Below are 20,893 nucleotides of genomic sequence, written 5' to 3'. Positions count from 1 at the left end.
TCGAGCGTGTCCTCGTGTACAGTCAGTGCTCAGATGGATGTGTAACTTCTCTGCAACACCAGGCTGGTTGTTAGGTTCTGATCTAACTAGTTGCTGCGCAGGATGCTAAAGATATAGTTTTATGAATTCTGCAAAGTAAATCTTTTCTCCTAGGAACTCTTTGGCTGCAAGTAACTTTGCACTGGAGTTTCTCAGATCAACAGTTCCAGCTCCAGGAATGTCTCACTACATGGATCGGTATCACCGATTTCACTGGAACTGGGGCATTTACAGCACTTACAGTTGGGACAAGGACACTTCCTCGCCCAGAACACACGGGGGAACCACAGGGAATGGTCATTCTCCACTGCTCAGGGAGAAATGGAAGAAAGAAAATGATAAGGCAGGCAAAATATAAACAGGAAGAGATGAGTAGCAGGAAGACCCTTTCCCCACCACAAGAAGAAAGTCTACAAGACGGTAGCATTCCTCCTTACACACTGTAGACCATTCCCAGCTATAGGTCATTTCTCCCTACTGCCAAAGAGCTAAATCCCAGAGCCTTTCATCTGCTCTCGGCACAGCTGCCTGGGAACTCATTTTGGAGTCTGCAGACTTGAGGGTGATGAGAAAGGCAATCCTACCTTCTTACCGGGGGAGCGGATTAAAATGAAACGGTTTTTCTTTTTTAGTAGCGCACGCAGTTCCTGGCACTTGTCATAACTCTCCAGTTCCACTGTTTCTATGCACTTCTGTTCATCCTGCAGAGAAGGAATGAAACATTATTATGAATAGGAGGCACTGAAATCAATCACATACCATCAAACTCTGCATGTCTTCCCATTGCATCTGTCTAAAAGCTCTTCTGCCTTAAAAATAGCCGGCATGCAGACAGCAAGCCCCCATAAATCAGGCTGGCACGTCACTAAGAAAACACCCTAGTCTTTAAGCAACAGGACGGTTTGTGGCTAGTGGTCCACAGAGGCCGAGCCAATAACACATTGTGGACAGTAACACCAGCTCCTGCAATCTCTGTTGGCCTCATCCAGGGATCTTCAGCCAGAAGGAAGGTGGGAAGGTCTTTGTCCATCATCCTGCCCCAGCCACAGGCTAAGAACATGTTGTCAGTCCTTTCCATAGGAAGGAGGAATTCCACGATGCTCTTTTATAAACCTTCCCGGCATCATCTCAGAGCGCTCCCCAGGCTTCCCCTTAGCTTGGCGACACTGCCTCCTCCCCACAATGAACACAGGAGATGTTATCCTGCTTTTTCACAGGGAAGACAGCGCAAGCATCACGACGGTCCAGGCAGCCCCCCAGGAAGCCCAAGGCAGAGCAGAGATAAGAAGCGAGCCCTGCCGTCACACTGAGCCTCAGCAAGGTCAGTGGGAGCCACGTGCAACTGGGACATGCTCCTCTTGCAGCCACGCTCCGAGCTGTCAAAATGCTTCGGATTGGAAATATAGTCCCGTACAGCCAGCAAAACAGTCAGGGCCAGCGTCTCAGTGAGGAGTATTTATCTCTGGTGTATCTCCACAGATGCCTGCCGGCCGCGATCTTGGCTCATTTCTCCCAGTAACATAACTAAAATTCCACACGTGGTGCGTGGCTCAGTTCAGCTGTGGAACACCATCCCTAATAGGAATCGCAGTGTAATGCTGGGCAGATAATATTCTTCCCGTCTCGGTAGCCCAGAAGGGACCCAAGCTCCCTTTTCCTAAGTATTACACAAATAAGCAGTGAGAATCGCAGAGCAGTTCTTGCTGGTGAAGTGCTACGGTCAGCATGCCTCGGGAACCTATTACCATCCTAAATTAAAACTGCTGGCCATGACCATCCCCAGCTCAGGCTCCGCTCCCAAGGCAGCGCCTCGTACCCATATTAGTTTGGATTTAGCAATTCCCGTAGCGGAGAGGGGGTGTGGGATGAGGAAACGTGTCGTAGCCAGGAAGCTGCTGCGTGGCTGGAGGCAGGGAATGGAGAGTTCAGAGGGAAGTGGGCTGCGGGGAATTTCCTCTCTTTACCACTTGACATTTAAGTCACTGTGCAGAGCTCAGGCTGTGTTTAGTTTTTTTAACCCTCCTATCTGGGGACAGGGGCCCGGCAGAGCCAATGCCGGTACACAGAGCAAGTCTGGAGCCACCAAGGGACGTCTGGATCTAATTTAGGTTTATTATTTTAATGACATTACTGTTTATTTCATTTAACACTGAGTAGGTGAACGTGACCAGAGAACTGGGAAAATGTTTACTAGGAGAAGGAGATTAATTCTGCCCAAACCTAAACCCTAGCAGATAAAATCCTGCTGACGTTACGGAGCCCTTTGAAGGCACAAGGTTCTTGCTGCAATCCTGGTATCACAATGTCACTGCAAAAGGACAGGGATGGAAATAATAATCCTTCAGTGGCCAACAAATGACAGAGAAGGGTGAGGTCAGGAATATATGCCTCGGGGATGGGTGATCTCATCCCGACCTTTGGTGGACGACCGCCCACATCACTGCACTGCCACACGGCTGGTGCGTTACCAGCTCCAACACGAAGGTTTGCTGGGCTCAGGATGTAGGTGGCCTGGCAGCTCTCTGACCAAGACCAGCACAAAGACTCTTGCCCACCCTCCCTGCTCTCAAGAGCAGCTTTGCCCCCAGGAGAGCCCAGTGGCTCCATGTCACCCTCCTTGTCCACGCCATCCATCCTGCCTCTTGCAGGGGAACCTTCCCTCTGATCCTGTGCAAGCCATCCTCCACTTCCTAAGAAGAGTGGAGCACCAAGCTGGGGGACGAGAAGAACTTGGCAGGGTGGAGAGCTGTGGTTTTGCCATGACATTGCCTCTTCCCTTCTTCCAGTTGCCCCTCTGCTCCCTGGGGAGGCTCTGGGGACTCTGTCCCGGCCAGGGAACAAGGGCAGTGAGGACAGGGACATGCAGGACCCTTTCTCCCAGGGACACTGGCTTGACTGTGCAAGCTATGGCTCCTTCATCTCAGAGACCCGAACTTCTCAAGTAAGCGGCCAGAGAAACAAGAAAACTCCATGTCTGAGGCAAAGGAAAAGGATCTGAGTTCAGGGAGTGCCAGAATGGGGCTTTTGTCTCTGTTTTACCCTTGGCAAGCGGCCATCCCCTCTCTATGAGCCTACCTGGGTCACAAAGAGATCCTTTATGTTTGTCCTCCGCCACTAAGATCAAGACCGAAGGGTCCGACCCTGCCACAGCTCTCCAGGTCCCGTCAGCCTCCTGGAGAATACTCAGCATCACGCAGAGACAAGGTCGCTCCCAGAGTCCTGCCCCGACACACGGGTCTCAGACACACGTTCTGGACAAGCTCCCGCTCCATTTGGTCTGTCATATCCCAAAGACGTCAAAGCAATCCTTTTACATCATCCTGAGACACAAAGGTTGAGTCCTCACTCGGTGGTCGCACCTCCCTGCAGCACACAGCTCCCAGGGCTGTCCCACGGCTTGCATTTGCTGCCGATCAAGGCAGGGAATTCCCTTCCCGCTTTTCCTCTACACATTTTAGGGCTTGTTTTTTAAATTGCTTTTGTGCTTGCTGTAAGGGACAATCAATAAGACGCCTAAAATCCTGGTACGGAAACCCCCACATTCATGACTTCATGCAGAAAACCAATTCCATTAGCTATCTGTGGAGCAAACACTGCGACTGAAACATGTGTCTGTCTGTAAGCTTGGCCCTTAAGAAGAAAATTAGTAAACAAATTAATGCATGAGTTTAACCAAAGAATCACACTTGGCAAACAATTTCCTTCACAAAAAGTTAAGGAAAAAAGACGCACTGAAATCTTCCTTTATACGAAGGTAAAATTTCCAGCAAAGACCTCTTCGCTGACACACATTCATGGGCTGTGACCCTCCATTCACTGCACAATGCCTAGACTGCCTGAAATAATAATTTACTTCTCTATGTGAGGATCTCAAAGCGTTTTAATAAATCACTTTTGGGTGTACACTATCACTTCACCAGGGGCAAAACACAGATGTTAACTGCATGACTGTTAAATGCTGAGTGGATCCTCTGGTCTCTAGAGAACTCTTTATCTACTATGTTTTTTCCCTGTCAAATAATACACTTTAAGAAAAAAAAAAAAAAAAACAACACAACAACAAAAACCAACTCTAACCACTAGCTGCACTGTTTAGGGAAAAAAAAACCCCAAACCCAAGACTGATGCTCTCTAATCCATGGAGTGATGATATCGATCTGTGTAGTCTCTCTGCACAGGGATTGCCGGTTCTTCAGACGCGCTCTGCAGTTTTGCAGAGAGCTTCACTAAGCAGAAGGCTTAATTTTTATTCTAGAAAGAATATGCAGAGACAAGACAACAAGAAACCCCCTTAGAAAATAACCTGCCTGCTTGGTTCTTAGCTTACGTGAGGGTACAGATGTGGGGTGCTGTGGCTGGAGGCACAGCGGATAACAAGAAATCCATCTCCCTTCATTTCACATCCGCCGAAAGAAACCTGAAGCCCGGCGGGATGACTTTCACCCCCCATCTGCTCCAGGTAATACAATAGCCGTTTGCAATTTGCCTTCGCGAGGTAGCTCCGCTTTAAATCCGAACCCAAAGCCCCGACTACCAGATGCAACATGGGGAACAGACTCCCGGGGCAGGTCAGGAGCGCATTCCAGGAGATTGCTATTGATGACAAATACAGTATTTGCGTTCTGCTCAGCCTGTACTTTCCGGTGACACGGTACAGCGTTATTGCCTGCCTCTCGTGTTGGCCGTCCCCTCTGCTCTTGTTTTGCAGGCACAGACCTCAGCCCCGAGTGCAGGCAGCCTCATGCAATCGCACGAACAAGCACGCCTGCATATGAAACAACTGCTAAAGGCTTAACACCTCTTCGTGAAGGGCTCCAACCCATGAGGGACTGATAAAAGCATAAAGCGTCCAAGTCACTAGCTCAGTTCCTGGAAATCTGATGGGCTCAGACCAGTTGAAATACTCAGTCGCTAAACCTGCCCTCCCACATGGAAGCTGACCTCCCTCCCATTTAACCCATGTAGGTTAGACCCATGGGTTAGACCCATGTCTAACTTGGGATACGTACGGAAAGATGCTCATATTTCTATTGCCTGAGGCTTTATCTCCTTTCTTTTTCCAGGGCCCCAATTCACCAAGCGCTGAACTATCCCATTTAAAAATGTTTCAGCCTGTGGATGGTCTGGGATGCTGTGTCTGGCTCCAGGGTCAGGTACGTGGAGAAGGTCCAGTGGGAAAAACGGCAGCTGGGGCTCCAGAATTAAAAGCCACCATCGCACGCTGCACCACAGAGTCTCCTTTGCCATTGGGCAAGGCCCTTCTCATCTCAAAAACTCACTTCCCCAGTTGTAAGACGGAGACAGCAACACTGCCCTAACTCACGTCAAAGGCAGATAAATACAGTAATAAACATGAACTGCCTCAATTCTGTGGCAACAGGACCCCTCCTGAGTGCCGAAAATTGCCATTTCCTTTAGTTCCCCTGTAGTAAGTCTGCACAATCGCATGCTATCCTATTGTGCTACCAGATAATTTTGTAGCAATTTCCTCTCCTAAGACACTTGACTTTGCTGTAAGCCAGTTTAATAGCCTACAGATATTAACATGATCCCTTATTTACAATAATGGGACCTTGTAGCTACTGTAGCTTACAGATGCAATTTATTACAGGATGTTACCACAATCCGCAGGCTACCAGAAAACATTATGCCTGGTTGTAACAAATGCCATTTTCCTTGTTGAGATAATAAAATAACCCTTTAAATGATTGGGATTTTTCCTTCTTCTGAACGTCTGTGAAAATTAATCTTACTTTAAAAGCCTCCTTTTCCCTTGTGGTAACGAGACCCTCCATGTATCTTGTTTTTAAAGGCATGCCCTTTAAAAGAAACCGACGTCATGTTTATAGATTTTGAATCTGCGAGTTCCTGAAGCTTCAGCTGGAGTCAACAAGTGTCCGGGGGTGCTGGGCAGCAATCTGCAGAGTCAACCGCGCGCAGGACCAGGCTGCGTCTCTCTGCGTAGGAGAAACCCCCACCGCTTTGCCTGCCTTCCAAGCTGCTCATCACCTGACATCGACTCCTCATGTCATTGTTCTTGCACTCTTTATGACATTTCAAAACTAAGAATAAACGCCTCCGTAAAGCTCTGGGATTCGGGAAGAGCAGGCGGGTTCAGCAGATGGGAAGAGGTAATACCCTTCGACCTAAACTGTTTATAACAAATCTTCTTTATTAGGCAATAGTATGTTTTTAAAAAAAGAGAACCGAACTCGTTTGTCAGTCCTGTTGTTCCTGAAACCATCACAGCAATGCAGCTGCTGAAACATTTCCCCATTCTTCTTCCCTTGACACACCACACAGAAGCTTTAATGATTTTGGTTTTATATCATCCTGATGCCCACGAATGACCCAGATCCCCTCGTGTCCGACACCGCACAGGCACGTGGGCCTCGTGCAGACCACGCGGTGAGAAGCGCTCCTCCATCGTGATGCACACACGAACTTTTAACCACCATAGACCAGCAGGGCTTAGACTTACCCACCTCTAATCTCAGATCCCTCTGGGTTGTAACTTGTGCTCCACACTGTAATTTATAACTTTTGGGGCAAAGCCTGCTCTTGCAGAAGCCCTTTCCAGCCCAGGAACCGAGGGCCTGACTCAAGAAAGAGACACCTTTGCCGCTCGGCAGGACCAGCCCTGCACTTTCCATTCTTCTCGCATGAAGATGCAGGACAGATTTGGCTTGGCTCTTATTTCTCATTTGATTGGAAACAGCTCTAAATGAGGCCATGAACTTAAGGCACGCAATTTATCTAGGGAAGTCCAGCACAAGGCTCCCAGGGGTCCTTTGCTCAGTACTGGCTCAAGTAAAGGGAAAAGATGAGCCAAATCCAGACTGTGTCCCTGCTTAAGGAGGACACAAGCACTCACAATCTCACCCTGCGTCCATCGTTGGCTAAACAAACCCCTGAAAAGTCTGGCTAGCAACAATTTGAGCTGCTTGAGGGGTGCCAAACAGCTGCAGGGTTGCCTGCTGTCCCCTTAAGCGGCAGGTGGGAAATCAGGCTGCTACAATCCAGTTTTATCCTTTAAAAGCCAAAAAACGCATAGCACATATCCTGCTTCCGCCCAAAGCTTTGCTCTGTTCGCCTTCTCACAGGATGTCCTGCCCCCATTTTTTTTTGGCAATGACACTGTCAAAATATTTACTGGTTAAAATATTTATGATACATAACATACTCTAAAATGCAGCTGCTGTCTCTTCTTTATAGCATTTACCCTTCCTGGAGATAACTGGAGAAGCCCTTTTGAAAGGAATGGGATGGAGGGAAGAGCGAAAATCGCAGGAACATGTGTCACCAGGGGCCTGATCCTGCTCCTCATTCGAGGTCGTTAGCTGTGACCGTACCTCATCCTCATAGACCACGAGCTGTGTTTTCCGTAGCTGGATGTAACGATCCTTCCACAACCCCAGGAGCCCTCCACTGCTTTTCTTAATCCAGCCATATTTCTCTGCGGTCGGAGCAGACTTTGTTTTCTCTGAGACCTCCTCCTTTGTATCCTGCAAGGACAGAAGGGAGAACGAATTACATCAAGAGCACTTTCCATCCATTTAATGAAGGTCATCAGAAAACCTGCCTGGACAAGACCTCAGCACCCACCACACGTGGTTCCTCCCCACCACATCACAAGGGAAAACACTGGCATCTTCCAGAGGAAAACTCAACCAGCTCCCACCCCAGAGCTGCCACAGGACTGGGGAGTGAGCATGGACCCTGGCCACCCCTGAGGACACTGCTGGGATGGCAGCAAGTCCACCTTGCTCCTCTGCTTCCCCAGTGGCTCTGTGCTGCCCTCTCCATGGAGGTACTCCCATCTCGCTTGTGCACCAAGTGCTCCTTGAAAACGAGCACCCTCCTCTCTGCCTTGCTCCTCCAGCTTTCTGATAAACCCCAGCGGGCCGGATCCTGCTGGCATCAGTAGCAACGCTCCTATTTTAGCCCATGGCCACTTCTGCAAGCTTCTCCTCTACATCTCTGTGTTTGGTCATGGTCCCCAAACCAACTCCCGTGGGCAAATCCACGGCACGAGGGCCAGGACTTCATCACATCCGCACTAAAATGTTCCCAGCAGGCTCCTGCATGGTTTGTAGGCAGAGGGAAGGACTGGCAGAGAAGGCAGCTCCAAGAGTGGGGATTTTTTTTGTCCTGCCTTTAGCTCCGTGCAGTTTGCCACAGCCCGCTCTCGCCCACCCGCAGCAGCACGGGCAGCTCCAGCATCCTGCACCGGGAGGCTGCTGGCTCTCCAGGCCTGGTAAAAACCAGGAGAAGCGTAACTTCCCTGCTTTGAAAAAAACATCAGAAATATCCAATATCAATATTCTCGTCAAACGGAGACAGGAAACCGGAGAGCGGGGGCAGTCAGGCTTATTAGCTGACTGCCTTCTCCAGCAGACTCATTTAAAGATGGGAGTTGTCCTCCTCTCTGGTGTGCTGGGAGAGCCTTTGCGAAGGCAGGATCCCTGTTTCCCCTCCCTTGGAGCACCCCGCTGCTCCCAACACCCCAATGGACCCCTCAATAAGCCTCTTTCCCTGAAGCAAGGCAAGGGGAATCCCTCACTGAGCCAAATCCCCTTACACAAACACCTCGCCGACCTTGTGACTTGTAAGGAGAGGCCAACTCCAAATCCTCCAGCCTCCTCCCAGGAAGCCCACAGTCCCCCCAGACTCGGTTTCCTCCACATCCCCATCTGTAAAACCAGCAATCCTGCTGCAGAAAGCCAGCGCATCCGCACAAAGCAAGGATGCACGACAAAGGCAAAGCCCCAACCATCCCCAAACAGCCCTCACGAGCTGCTGAATGAAACCTTTTCTCGTAAGGAAAAAAAAAAAACCCAAACAAAACAAACCAGAGTGGCTGGAGCTCAGACACCATGTTTCATAACATGAGGAGAACCCCCGTGCACATAAAGGAGTCGGAGCTGGACGCTCCTGTGGCCAGAAGGGAGTGAGGACAGGAGGACTGAATACAGACGAGCTCCAAAAATTCGGAGGAGAGCCTTGCTAACAAATCTGTTTTCATGCACCAGACTCCCAACGAACACGCCCTTGGACAGCAGCTGCCATCGGCGTGAGCTGTTACTCTAAAGAGGGAACTCGCACCCATAAAAAAGTGGAAAAACAGATTAAATACCTCCCGCACCCGCATTTATCCCGATCCCCGCTGAAGTCGGGAAAAGGCTGGGCTTTGCAGGTAGGCTCAGGTGCAGACTGGGAACAAGAAACTCAAATAAACCGTGTATCACCCAAAAGAAAATCAGGCGGAAACCTGTAACATCCTTGGCGCCCTTTCTAGAAGTTATTTCAATTGTACCGAGCTGCGTTTGAAACGGCCGCAACACAGGATGACAGAGCATGAAAAAGTTTTCCGGGAAACGAGGGGGACTGTGTGGGCTTTTTTAAACTTGACTTTTTAGGTTGCCAGGAAGTTGTATTCAGTTGTGATCTGCAACTTCAGCAAACATCAGTTGCTGCACAAATATAGACCTGCTGGTTTCCTGATTGAGCACCCTTTTGATGTAATTTTTAGATAATTGGGCACGGACTTTAACCTCCCTCGTAGCAGTTTTGCATGGATGTAGCTGTAAGAAGAGTTTATTTGAGTGACTGCAGGCCAACAGCTGACAAAATGTTCTTACTCCTTAAGGTTTTTTGCTTTGCAGATAAATTTTTCCTGCTTTTTTTTCCCCCCCCTACCTGGCAGAAAGGCTATCTGAAATCACACGGCAAGTATGGCTATCCATGGCCTCTCCCAGGGCTCCACAGAGTGAAAACTACCCTGTCTCCTCTGGTTTTAATATAAAAGTGCTCCCTGTGAAGAGTACATCAGGCAGGACTTCCCGGCTGTGCCAGCACCCGGGAGCACCCGCAGAGAGCATCCATGACTCCAAGATGAGATGGAGAGTGCTGGTCTCAGCAGATGACAGCAGCCACGAGCTCTGTCCCCAGCGCTGCGTAGGAGTCACCTGAGCCTGAGCTGCCCGGTGCCTCCTCCGGTCCCCGCTACAGGACAGATGTGACGGGTGCCATCCTGCGCCCTGCGGGTGCCGGGGGCTGCCGAGCCCCCGCCTTGCACGCACACAGCACGTCGCAAGATGGGGGTGCAGTTGCTGTAATCCCTCGCCTGCAGGTTAAGGGCGTAAAAACCAGATGATGCAACTTGACCGTTTGTTCCTGCAAAAGCAAGAAGAGTCTCGGAGACGGTGCCTGACAGCTTTTGTGGGTTACTTTCATGGCCAGTTCACGCCACCCCTGCCCTGGATCAGCGAGGGGAGGTTGGCCAGGGAAGGGCACTGAGAGCAGGGCTTTGTCTCCGTCCTGCGCTCTCTGCCTGCGTTTCCACAACTAAAGCCGAAGCACGGCACAAAGAGATGAGTTACTGCTGTTAATTCAACTTTATGGGAGTATTCCTTCTGCAAGAAATACTGAGATATCCTTTCCGGGATGTTCTTGGGCTGGATTCATTCCTGATGCTGCTATAAATCCATGAGAAGAAACCCACTGGCATCAGCCAAGCAAGCCAGCATAAACGAGGGAAGAACTGAGTTATCCCGTTGCTGGCTCATGCCAAAGGCATCGCTCCCAAAAACAATCCATACAAGTAATTTTTGCAATTTGTATCACAGTGGCATTAGAAGTGAAACATGAGTTTCACTTTTACAGCCCGGTTTACGCTCATGTTTTACAGCTCGGCAGAGACGCCAAATTAGCTTTTTATTTAACAGTTATTTTTCCCCTCCCCTGCCCCTGTATTTTAAGAGCCCACAAACCTACGTACTTTTCATCTCTTCCAACAAAAAAACCTACCAACAGCCGAATAGCAGTGCTGCTTTCACAAACTACATACAGTGCACAGAAGTGTCTTGCCCAGTTACAGTAACTTCATTTAAAGCAAGCAGCTCATGTATCACAGACTCCTCTCTAGCAAGGCATGGATGAACGCCTTCCCCTGCATCTCCAGACTCTTTTTCTCAACTCTTTTTCTCCCTTTCCACGTTATTTTCCAAGCCCAACTGTCAGCACTTCCACTTGTCCCTGACCCACAGGAGCAAAACCATCTCCCTGGAAATAAACTGCTCAGATCCACGTGAAACTTGGGAAACTGCAGCTGACGCCCCCTCCTGCAAGCGATCACCATGGGATTCATTTATCGTTAACGAAGAGCGGCGGGTGCACCAGTCGGTGGGTGCTGGGGGGGCAGTGGGGCAGGCAGAGCCCCAGGGACTCTGCCAGGGCTGGGGTGGGTGCGAAGCCCCTTTGGGGGGGCGGGCGCCAGCTGGAAGCCATTTCTCTGCTGTGGATTAATTTCATGGATGCCGGCGGATAATAACAACTCTCAGTCGCTACCAACTTGGGCTGCTTTGCCATCTCCCTGCTGTTTTAAAAAGCTCTCATTCTTGCCACAAAATGTTGGGAGCTGAAATAAGGTGGGGGACGGAGAGACAAGCCGCAGTTACTGGCATCCCATGTACTACAGCCTGAAGTCCTCCAGCACTTTGCCCTACCAGGGGCTTTCTTTGTGCATAAGCAGCATAACCTCATTTAAGGAAAGGAAGCAGGAATAATTGCGCGGCCAGACGAGAGGAGAAAACGACCTGTTTAACTTGCCAACAAATTTGTGGCATCTTAATCAATCCGCATGGGGATGGATTACTGGGGTGTGATCCCATGGACGTGAAAAACTACATATGCAGGAGAAGCATCGCTGCCCTTCTCTGAGTTACACCCGTCCCAGGCAGAGACGGAGGAGGAGGACAAGACTTGGGGAAGGCTACGAGGTATGTGGACACGGCCAAGCTTGCGGTCTGACCCAGGCCCAGCTCCAGTACGGAAGTACAACACCCCAGTAAGAGTCAGCACAAGGTGGCCTGAGCAAGCGTGGCATTTGAACAAGCCCGAGTCTGCCAGCACTCGTCCTCCGGCAGCGCCAGCCTCTGCCCGTCAGCCTCACCCGGCCGGCTGGCAAGCTTTAAGACCCGACGAGGTCTCTCTCTCTCGGGATGCTCTGCCCCAGCGACCGCCGGGGCTCCACCGCACCCGGGGGGCTGCTTGGGAGGAGCGACCCCCATCCCCTGAGTCTCCATTTCTGCCCACCCTGCGCTGCCCCCGCTGCCGGACCCGGGCGGAGCGGGGCCGGGGATGTCCCAGCGCCGGCGGAGACCCCAAAAAAGCTCAAAGTGGGCGGTGCCGTTCTCCGCCATCCTGCCCAGCCGGCAGCGACGGGCTCCTGTCCCGTCCCGGGGGGTCCCCTCCTCTCCTGTCCCGTCCCGGGGGGTCCCCTCCCGTCCGTCCCGTCCCGTCCCGTCCCGGTCCCGCTCGGACTCACTTGCTCCATGGCGGGCCGGGGCCGGTCACTCCTCGCCGCCCGCTCAGGGGCTCCGCCACCCCGCTGCACCGCTGGGCTCCGGGGGGGCGGGCATGCCGGGGGGGGCCGAGCCGGGCCGAGGGGGTGCCGGGGGGTGCCGTGCTGAGCCGGGCCCCGCCGCTCTCGCCTCCGCACCAACTTCTCCGGCGGCGGCGGCAGCAGCGCCCGGTTTCCGGCGGCTCCGGCGCTGCGAGCGAGGAGGCGGGGATGCCCCCGCCGCCGGCCCCGGCCCCGCCGCCGCCTGGCCCGGCCCCCCCTCGCCTGGCCCGGCCCCGGCCCCACCCGCCGCGGGCGTGGGGCTGGGAGTCCCCCGGGACGGGCTGGGGGAAGCGGGGATGGGACTGAACCCAAGGGAGGGCGTCCGTGGGGTGAAGAGCGTCTCTGGGGACAGAGGGTGGCTGCAGGGTGGGACATGGGCGGTGTCGTGGGACAGGGTACCCGGGGGTGGGATAAGGAGCTTGGGGTGGGAGAGGTCGGCAGGGTCCCCGGGAGCGGATAGGGTCCCCAGGCATCAGGCCAGACCCCCATGGTGGGACAGTGTCCCTGGAATCGGAGGGTCCCCAGGGTCAGACAGGGTGCGGGGTCCTGGGGCACAGGGTGGGACTCTCTGGGGCTGGGGTCAAGCAGGAGCAGCAGGATGGGACACAGGGTGCAGAGAGGCGAGGGATGCGCTCGTGGGTACCGTGGTGGCACTCCGGGCACATGAAGGCTGTGTGGAGCGATGGCTGGGGCTCAGGTCCACGTGGCAGCGTGGCTCCCTCGACCGCGGCAGTGGCTCCTGGCAGCGGGGTGGTCTCAAGACAGCGGGTTTTGGCGGAGGGGTGATGCGGTTTCTTAGCCCAAGGGAAACAGCTGGGGAATGGTCTTTGGTGGCAGAACTGGTTAACGCAACTAGTCACGCTCAGAGCTATTGTTCTCCACTGGTATTCAGCTTTGCAGACTTCTGCTTCTATTTCAGGCCTGCTGGAGGGCTCATGTACCCAACAGCCTGCCTGTTTTTTCTTCTAATTATTTCAGTCAGTCTAAAAAAAGATATTACCTCCCTCTGCAAACCTTGCCTCCATTGTTCTCAGCAGAGAAGATAAGAAGGAAAGGAGAAGAAAAGTCTTGACACCCATTACCTCCAGGTTAAATGCTCTTCTGCATAGGTATGGCAAGCGCTGGGAGGAAAAACAGGAGACAGCTTCTGCTAACCAGTGGTGGAAGAGATACTGGAGCATCCATCAGGGCTGGCTGCCCCCATCCTGCAGGGCCAGGGGTTAATGGAGGAGCTGGGAATCACCCTGGGACACGCCGGGGTTTGAAATGAGAAATCCTGGTGCTGTCAAGGCGCGTTGACAGGGCAATGATTGCCATTTCAGCAGATTGCCATCCCGCACGAGGAGGGGGGAGGAAGCCGCTAATAGACGTGCTGTGATGTATCTGGGGTTTGATCAGAGGCCGAGGCGCCGACTGCGCTCAGAAAAGCGAAGGGAGGACAGACGGGGTCTAACTGGCCATCACTGGTGCGAGAGAGGACAGCACGGGTGGGGACACATCGTGGCCACCGCTGCAGTCGGGGCATTGCCCAGGCACAGCGCTCCCCCTCCCTCTCCTCTCGCCCACAGGGTTTTGGGGCAGGACCCCCCTGTTTGTTCCACTTGCACAAGGCTGCAAGAGCAGCAGGGGCTGAGCCGGGACTGAAGCTCCTAAGAGCAACCACGCACAAATAATTATTAGTGATAGTTATTAAAAACACACTGATGGCATCTCCTTCGTATCAGCTTAGCTCTGGGTTTGGCAAAGGCTCCGGTCTCGCCGAGATGATCCCCTTGTTGTGTAAACAACTTCTGTGGCCTCCCCTGCTCCTCCTCTGTGACTGAGAGCCAAACTAGGCAAAGAAAATGCTGCTATGAGCGATGGCTCGCGGGGGCCTGGCCAGTGGCCGGTGGGCTGTGAGCATCCTTCAGATTTCCCCTTTGCCTGGCACAACAGGCACCTCTCAAAGATGTGACCAGAAAATCGTGGCTGACCATCGTCATTCAGAGCTGTCACCAAGCCAGGGTTAGCTCTCTGCTGCTTAACACCAGGTGGAAGCTGCTTTAAAAACACTTTTTTCTTTGTTTAATTTTCCGAGCCATCAAAATGGGGCTTCAGGTGGGGAGCGGGAACATCCCAGCTCACCTATAGCCTTCTCCGATGGGTGCGTGGGAGCAAGGCCGGGTGCGGCGGTGCCCAGCTCAGCTGCGGGACGGTGTGCCAGCCATCAGAAAATTAATTATGGAAAAAAGGTGATATTTTAGCCAGGATTTTAAAATGACTGAAAAAAAAAATACCCCTAAAGTACCAGGAATGTTGTTCAGTGTTCTCTGTTTTCCCAGCAGAGCTGGGGGAGGTTGAAGGGAAACCTCTGGCTGTACAGATAGGGTGTGGGCTGTGGTTCCGACTCTTCTGGAAAATTTTAATCGGTGAAAAAGTGAGGAATATTTTTAGCACGCCATCAATGTGCATGTGAGGACGTGTGTGCTGCAAGAGCATGCGACGCGGGGGCCGCATCCTTGTGATTTATGGGCTGTCCTCACCCTTGCAGGCAGACCCAGAGAGCCGCCGTGACCCGGGAACAGCTCCTGCGGGGGGACCTGTCATCTGCAAGAGGAATTAAGGGAGGATGCTCGTTGCATGAGAACGTGGAGTCTGGTCCAAAAATGCTGTGGGGAGAGGCATCAGGCATGTGTCTGTAACAGGGATCAGGCTGCCCCTTCGAGGTGGGATGCGCTGCCGGACCGTGGTCTTGTTCATTGATAAGGGGTGGTGCAGTGGTGCTCCAGCAAAGCGAAACGGAGTCACGGGTGACAGCGAGGAAGCTGGGCTGGTGAGTCACAAAACCGAGGAAGCTCGTTTGCAAGTGAGTCCTCCTGCTCTGCGCCTCGGCGGCTGCGTTTGGGGTCTTACAAAACTCGGGGGGGGCAGGATGCTGAGGAGGACGGCAATGCCAGCGAGCTGGGGGTCGGGAGCTCTGGCCGTGCCTCCAAGCCACTCGGGGCTGAGTTGGGACTGGGATGGGTGGGGACTCCCCTCTGCCCTCCCAAATGTGGGCAAACCCGTCTCTCCAGCCACAGGCACCACATGAGAGAGCTGTGGTCGCCATCACGTCTACCTGCCGTCCTTTCCCTGCTCCGGGCAGGGAGCTCCGGCTCCTGCATCCAGCCCGAGGTACCTCCTCACCGGGGTCAGCCACTCCGCCTGCTCCCGCCTTGGTTTCCCTCCAACTCAAATGGCAATAACCCATCTCCAGGGCGCCGTGAAGCCTAGTTCATTAGCACCTGGCTTCATTAAATGCTTTGAGCAGGGCTGGAAGGGCAGAGGCTCATTACCGCAATTGCCCTGTTATCTGCTCAGCAGTGGGGAGGAGGACACGCCAGCAAGGCCGGGAGCTGGCGCTGGGCTCAGGGCGGCTGTGGGGCTCCTGCTCTCAGCTGGAGGAGAAGTCCTCGGCCTCTTCACATGCATGGCACATTAACGCGGGTGTTCTTAATTTAATCTGTCCGGCTGGGGCTAAAATAAAAAGGCCGGGAGAAAGCGCTGGGTCTGAATGGATGCCCAAGGGCAGGGCTGAATTCAGGCTCTTGATGCCAAGTAGAGCCCATGGCACCTTCTGCTCACGGCTGCAGCCTGTCTGTGGGGATAAACCACTTCCCAGGTGGAGTCCAGTCCTCTAGACTACCCGTGCTAGACAAGAAATGTGGATGTGGCCCCATCCTCAGGTGATGCACGGGGAATTAGCAGCAGCAAAGGCTGGAGGAGCTGGGAGACCATAAAAATGAGGCTAGGGTAGAAGAAGGGCTCTCCTCACCTCCCCACCTGCTTTCTCGGCTTAAATCTTATGTTTTATGGACAAGCCGTGTGAAAGGATGGTGTTTCCAGCCACGCTCCCTCCTGCTGTGGGGCAGTCGGAGTTAGCACGCCTGGTTTGGGGTTTGGCCAGTAGCTCCTGATCTGCTGAGGTCCTGGTTTTACCTGTTTTCCTCTTAGCTGATACCAGGCTGAGCTTCTGCCGAAATCAAACCTGGGCTTTCCTGCCGTTCGTGCTCCCTACTTTAGTTATATGCTTGAAAGAAAAGACCCAGCTATCTGCCAAAGCCATCAGCCTGCGAGCGCTTGCAAGAGCACACGTGCTCTCCTTGCTGATCTTGCTGCTTCTGCCAGGAAACGCAGTCCTTGCTGCAGAGGACACCTGGATGTGCCACCACGGGCCAGTGACCTCAGCCTGGGCTCACAGAGGGGGCCAAAGCAGAGCCAAAACCGTGGGCGAGGAGGTCACTTGCTGGGACAAAATGTGGGAAGCGGACAGTTTAAATTATCTTGAAACCAGCAGTGAGTTGAAGGAATGTGGCCAAGCCCTGTGGCATGATGGCAAGTGGGCAATAAGTGTTGCTGCTTTGTGTTTTCTTCTTCATTTCTGTTTTAAGTCACTGTTAGCGGTAAGCTCTGCCGAAAGGCAGCGGGTGAGGGCCAGAACATTGCTGCAAGTCTCCAGGTGATGGCCATGTCCAGGATGGGTGGGAAAGGGTGAAGCACTCAGTGGGCGAGGGCTCAGGACGCCTCTCCTGCTCCGTTGCTGCATGGGGTGAAGGGGAGCAGCGTGGGGCTGGAACAGGAGGTGGTTTGGAAGAGCTATCCCAGTCCTTGCTGCTTTCAATCATAGATCATAGAACGTGTTGGGTTGGAAGGGACCTTTAGATCATCTAGTCCAACCCCCCTGCAGTGAGCAGGGACATCTTCAACTAGACCAGGTTGCTCAGAGCCTCATCCAGCCTGGTCTTGGATGTCTCCAGGGATGGGGCCTCCACCGCCTCTCTGGGCAACCTGGGCCAGTGTCTCACCACCCTCAGTGTAAAGAATTTCATCCTAATGGCTAATCTAAGCCTGCCCTGCTCTACTTTAAACCATTGCCCCTCGTCCGATCGCTACATGCCCTTGCCAACAGCCCCTCCCCAGCTTTCCTGTAGGCCCCCTTCAGGGACTGGCAGGGCCTCTAAGGTCTCCCCGGAGCCTTCTCTTCTCCAGGCTGAACCCCCCCAACTCTCTCAGCTCCAGGCCCCAACTCTCTCAGCCCCAGGCTAATCCCCAGGTCTTTTGAAGCCAGGGATGTGCCCCACGTGCAGCAGGCTAAACCCAATCCCTGTGTAAATAGGCTCGGAGCAGCTTCCCGCATCCCTCCCTACATCGCCCCATGCCTGGGGCAGTTGCCTCTGGGCTTTCCCAACAGCTCTGCGTCATTTCTGGCCTTCACTGACATCTCCAGCAGTCACAAAATATGCCAAAAATAACCCCCTGTCTCTGCTACTCCGGCAGGAAGGTGGGATATAAACACACCGCCTGTTTGTTAGTGTTAGCGCTCGCCGGGCTTTCAAGCTGGGCTGAGTTTGGGGGGGATGGCTTCCTGCGCCCCAGCCCCGGTGTCCCGCTGGCTCCCTGCTCTGGCTAGGCAAGAGAGTTCCCCAAAACGCCTCTGCCCTGCGCACGCTGCTTCGAGACGGGAAGGCTGCAGCCCTGGAGGTGCTGGAGGGCTTTTTCTGGATAAGTTTAGGCTAAGGCAGCGTCTCTGGGTGCATCGCAGTCACCAGCTTCCCTCCGTGCAATGCATGCAGCAGCTTCTGGAGCTGCTGGGAGAGACATATATATATATATAAATATAAATATATAAAAATATATATGCACAATAATATCCTCAGAACCTGATTTTGTTTGCTATAGCGAGAAGCAAACCCTCAGAGAAGTGTAACCTGGCACCAGCAGCACTGATGACCCCAGGTAATGTGATGCTGCTGGATGCGCTCTTGCTCTCGGGGCCATCCCTGGCCATCCCGACTCTGCCATCCCTTCCTGCCACCCTGCCGGATTCCCAGGGCCAAATCCTGCTCCCGGTTGTGCCCAGCGGGGAGCAGCTGGGGACACGCCAGCCATCCCCGAGCACGCAGGGACCCGCGGGTTTTGGACCGATGACTTGCATGGCAAGTGACCACGGAGTTCGTCTGAAACAACATTCTCTGTCATTTGGACGAGCACCTGGGGAATCCAGGGAAGCACCAGAAGGGGTTAAATCAATAATTATGTTTAAATCAATATTCTGATTTATGCTCCTGTCCTGGCAACGCTGACTTCCTTTGCCCCACGGTTTGAGGGCACGGACCCCAGTGGCAGAGTCTGAGCCACCGTTTCTGTTGTGAGCGAGGATTTTGGCAGATGTGCTGTAGGATTTGGGCTGACTTTTTGGGGGAAGAAAAAAAAAAAAAAGGCCAAAATGAAGCAACAGCCTGATCATGGCTGCGGTCTGTGCACCCAGTGAGCTAGTGAGACCAGCTCCCCGAAATCGGGTGTAAAACGGAGTCTCAGCAGTTGCTCCTCACCGCTCACCTCATTTTGGGGTCACAGGATGCTCTTTCCCAGCCTCCCTTCTCGCTCCTGCCTTTCCCAGCACCGCCCGGGCCCGAGGCTTAATCCTGGCACCTTGGTTCCTGGCCTTGGTCGTTTGGATGCAATCCGGATACTGTGCTGGGATCTTTGGCTCTGAGAGGCAGGATAGTGTATATAAAGTATGTGTGCCATGGGGTGGGCAGTAGCCAGCCCTGGGCCACCTCCCTACCTTGTCCCTTCTGCAGGGTCCTCCTCCCTGCTGCCCCGGGGCTGGAGAGGTGCCTTCAGCAGCTAATGCGAGCTTTGGAGGCTGGAGCCTCTGGCTTTTCTTATTCCTTCCCCAGGGGACTCAATACGGCCAACACCGGCCAAGAAACCTGTCCATCTCCAGAACCTCCCTGCCGTGGAGGGATGCGGAGCTCCCGGCACGCACGCAGCCACCGTTTCCCAATGTACCCTTGGAGCTCTGCATGGAACTGTATGGAAATGCTCTATTTGTGTAAATTTATGTTTGAGATCGTTCTCACATAAGGTGGATTTTGGGGTTGCTTGAAAGGCACGTGGTCAAGCCGAGGGACCCCACCTTGTGCCTCTCCGTGTGGAGTCGGCTGAGGCCAACAATGCAAAAATCCTGCTGCTGGAAGCCAAATACAGAAATACAGAGGCCCTTCCACTGACACCGTCCAAATGCAGTTGTTCAAGCTACCGTGTGTCATGAAAAAACCCAAGGGAAGTCTCTGTGGCAAAAAACATTTTCACAGAAGCCACTCAAAGCCTCAATGGCCCTCGGCCGCCAGCATCGCCTGCGCTGCCTTCAGCGCTCTCGCGAAAATACCAAAGGAAGTAAAAGTTTCAATTTTGAAATACAAATAGTTTGTGGTCATCGTATTTTTATTTTTTTTTCTCATTCTATGGTTATAAGCGATCCGAGCCGCAGCATCGCAGCTCAGACTTTCGGACGCTTAATTTTAGCTGGACCACTGAGTTGGTGGGTCGTCTCCGAGGTGGGAGAGGGTTCGGGCAGCGATGCCCCAGGTCAGGGAAATTTGTAGTAATAAATCAGAGCAAATGCATCTCAAAGGCAGTAGCAGATCCAGGGCAATGCTTGAGGATGGTTCGACCTCTGCGTCCTGCCCAGTTGATGGTGATGACGTCCATGCACGGATTTAGGTGGGAATTGGTGCTGGTGCATCACTTTGGCAGAGATGCGGTTGGTTATTTCTGGCTGGATTCGCAGGGAGCACCGTGGGAAGCTCGTTTGGCTCAGGTTTGGTTTTGTCTTGTAGCCAAGTGCATGGAATGGCCCGGGAAGGCCACGTGCTGCAGGGTGAAACAAGGGATTTTTCATTTAGTGGCAGATCTGGAAAACATAAGTGGGAGGGAAGGGGAAAAAATCAATTCAGGTTAAACTGAAACACACTGATTTAAAAGAGAAAAAATAATCCCCCAAATGTTTTGGTTTTAGATCACCCCAGAATAGTCAGTTTGACAAGAAATGCAAAGTTTGTGTTTGCAGATTGGTCAATCAACCCCCTTCTAAAACTTAAGAAAAAAAAAAAAAACACTTCGGAACAGAAAGTAAAACCCCTCAGTTCCTGAAAAAGCTTCAGGAGCAGAGGTTGGGTATTTCTGAGGCACTTCGTTTTGGGAACCCCGGAAGAAATGCTTTGACATTTCCAAGCCAGCTGCCTTTTTAACGTCCAAACATTTTCCAAACGTGCCTGAAATCAGTAAATATTCTGTGCCTTGTTGGAGACACCTCCGGGTTTCCCTGAGGGGGCTGATGGCCAAGAGCATCCTCGGTCCCTGCTGCCAGCACCTGGGTCCCTGCGGGAGGAGGCTGGGAAAATCCTCCGGCTCCTGGACCTGGGCTTCGGGGCGATGCTCTCCCTGAAGCTGCCTCGTGCAGAAGACACGAACTGAGCCTTGGCGTGAGCAGGGACGGGGTGAGATTTCTGGCCGCGCTCTGGTTTTGGTGGTGACTCGGGAGGTAGGATTGGATCAAGTGGATTCCGGAGAGGTTTACAGCAAGTAAACCCTTTCACGTGAAGGGCTTATCGCGTTGGCCCGTTGTGTCCGAGGCAGGATTCA

At 52.9% G+C, this 20,893-nt stretch overlaps 1 protein-coding gene across 1 annotated transcript in view; it reads right to left on the bottom strand.

Annotated features, from left to right (window-relative positions):
• Window positions 1-12,629, bottom strand: part of PLEKHO2 (pleckstrin homology domain containing O2) — a 30,074-nt gene extending 17,445 nt beyond the window's left edge. Inside the window, exons 1-3 of the mRNA XM_063346703.1 lie at window positions 12,368-12,629; window positions 7,392-7,544; window positions 624-740 (exon numbers count right to left, since the gene is read on the bottom strand). Of these exons, the coding sequence (XP_063202773.1) occupies window positions 624-740; window positions 7,392-7,544; window positions 12,368-12,376 (279 nt within the window). The 5' untranslated portion in view covers window positions 12,377-12,629. The remainder of the gene's footprint in view (window positions 1-623; window positions 741-7,391; window positions 7,545-12,367) is intronic.
• Window positions 12,630-20,893: the final 8,264 nt, after the last annotated feature.

This window comes from Chroicocephalus ridibundus, chromosome 9 (assembly GCF_963924245.1).
Source record: "Chroicocephalus ridibundus chromosome 9, bChrRid1.1, whole genome shotgun sequence".
In the NCBI taxonomy this organism is placed as follows: Eukaryota; Metazoa; Chordata; class Aves; order Charadriiformes; family Laridae; genus Chroicocephalus; species Chroicocephalus ridibundus.
Note: the sequence above shows the minus strand (reverse complement) of the source record. Positions and strands in the feature narration are given on the sequence as shown.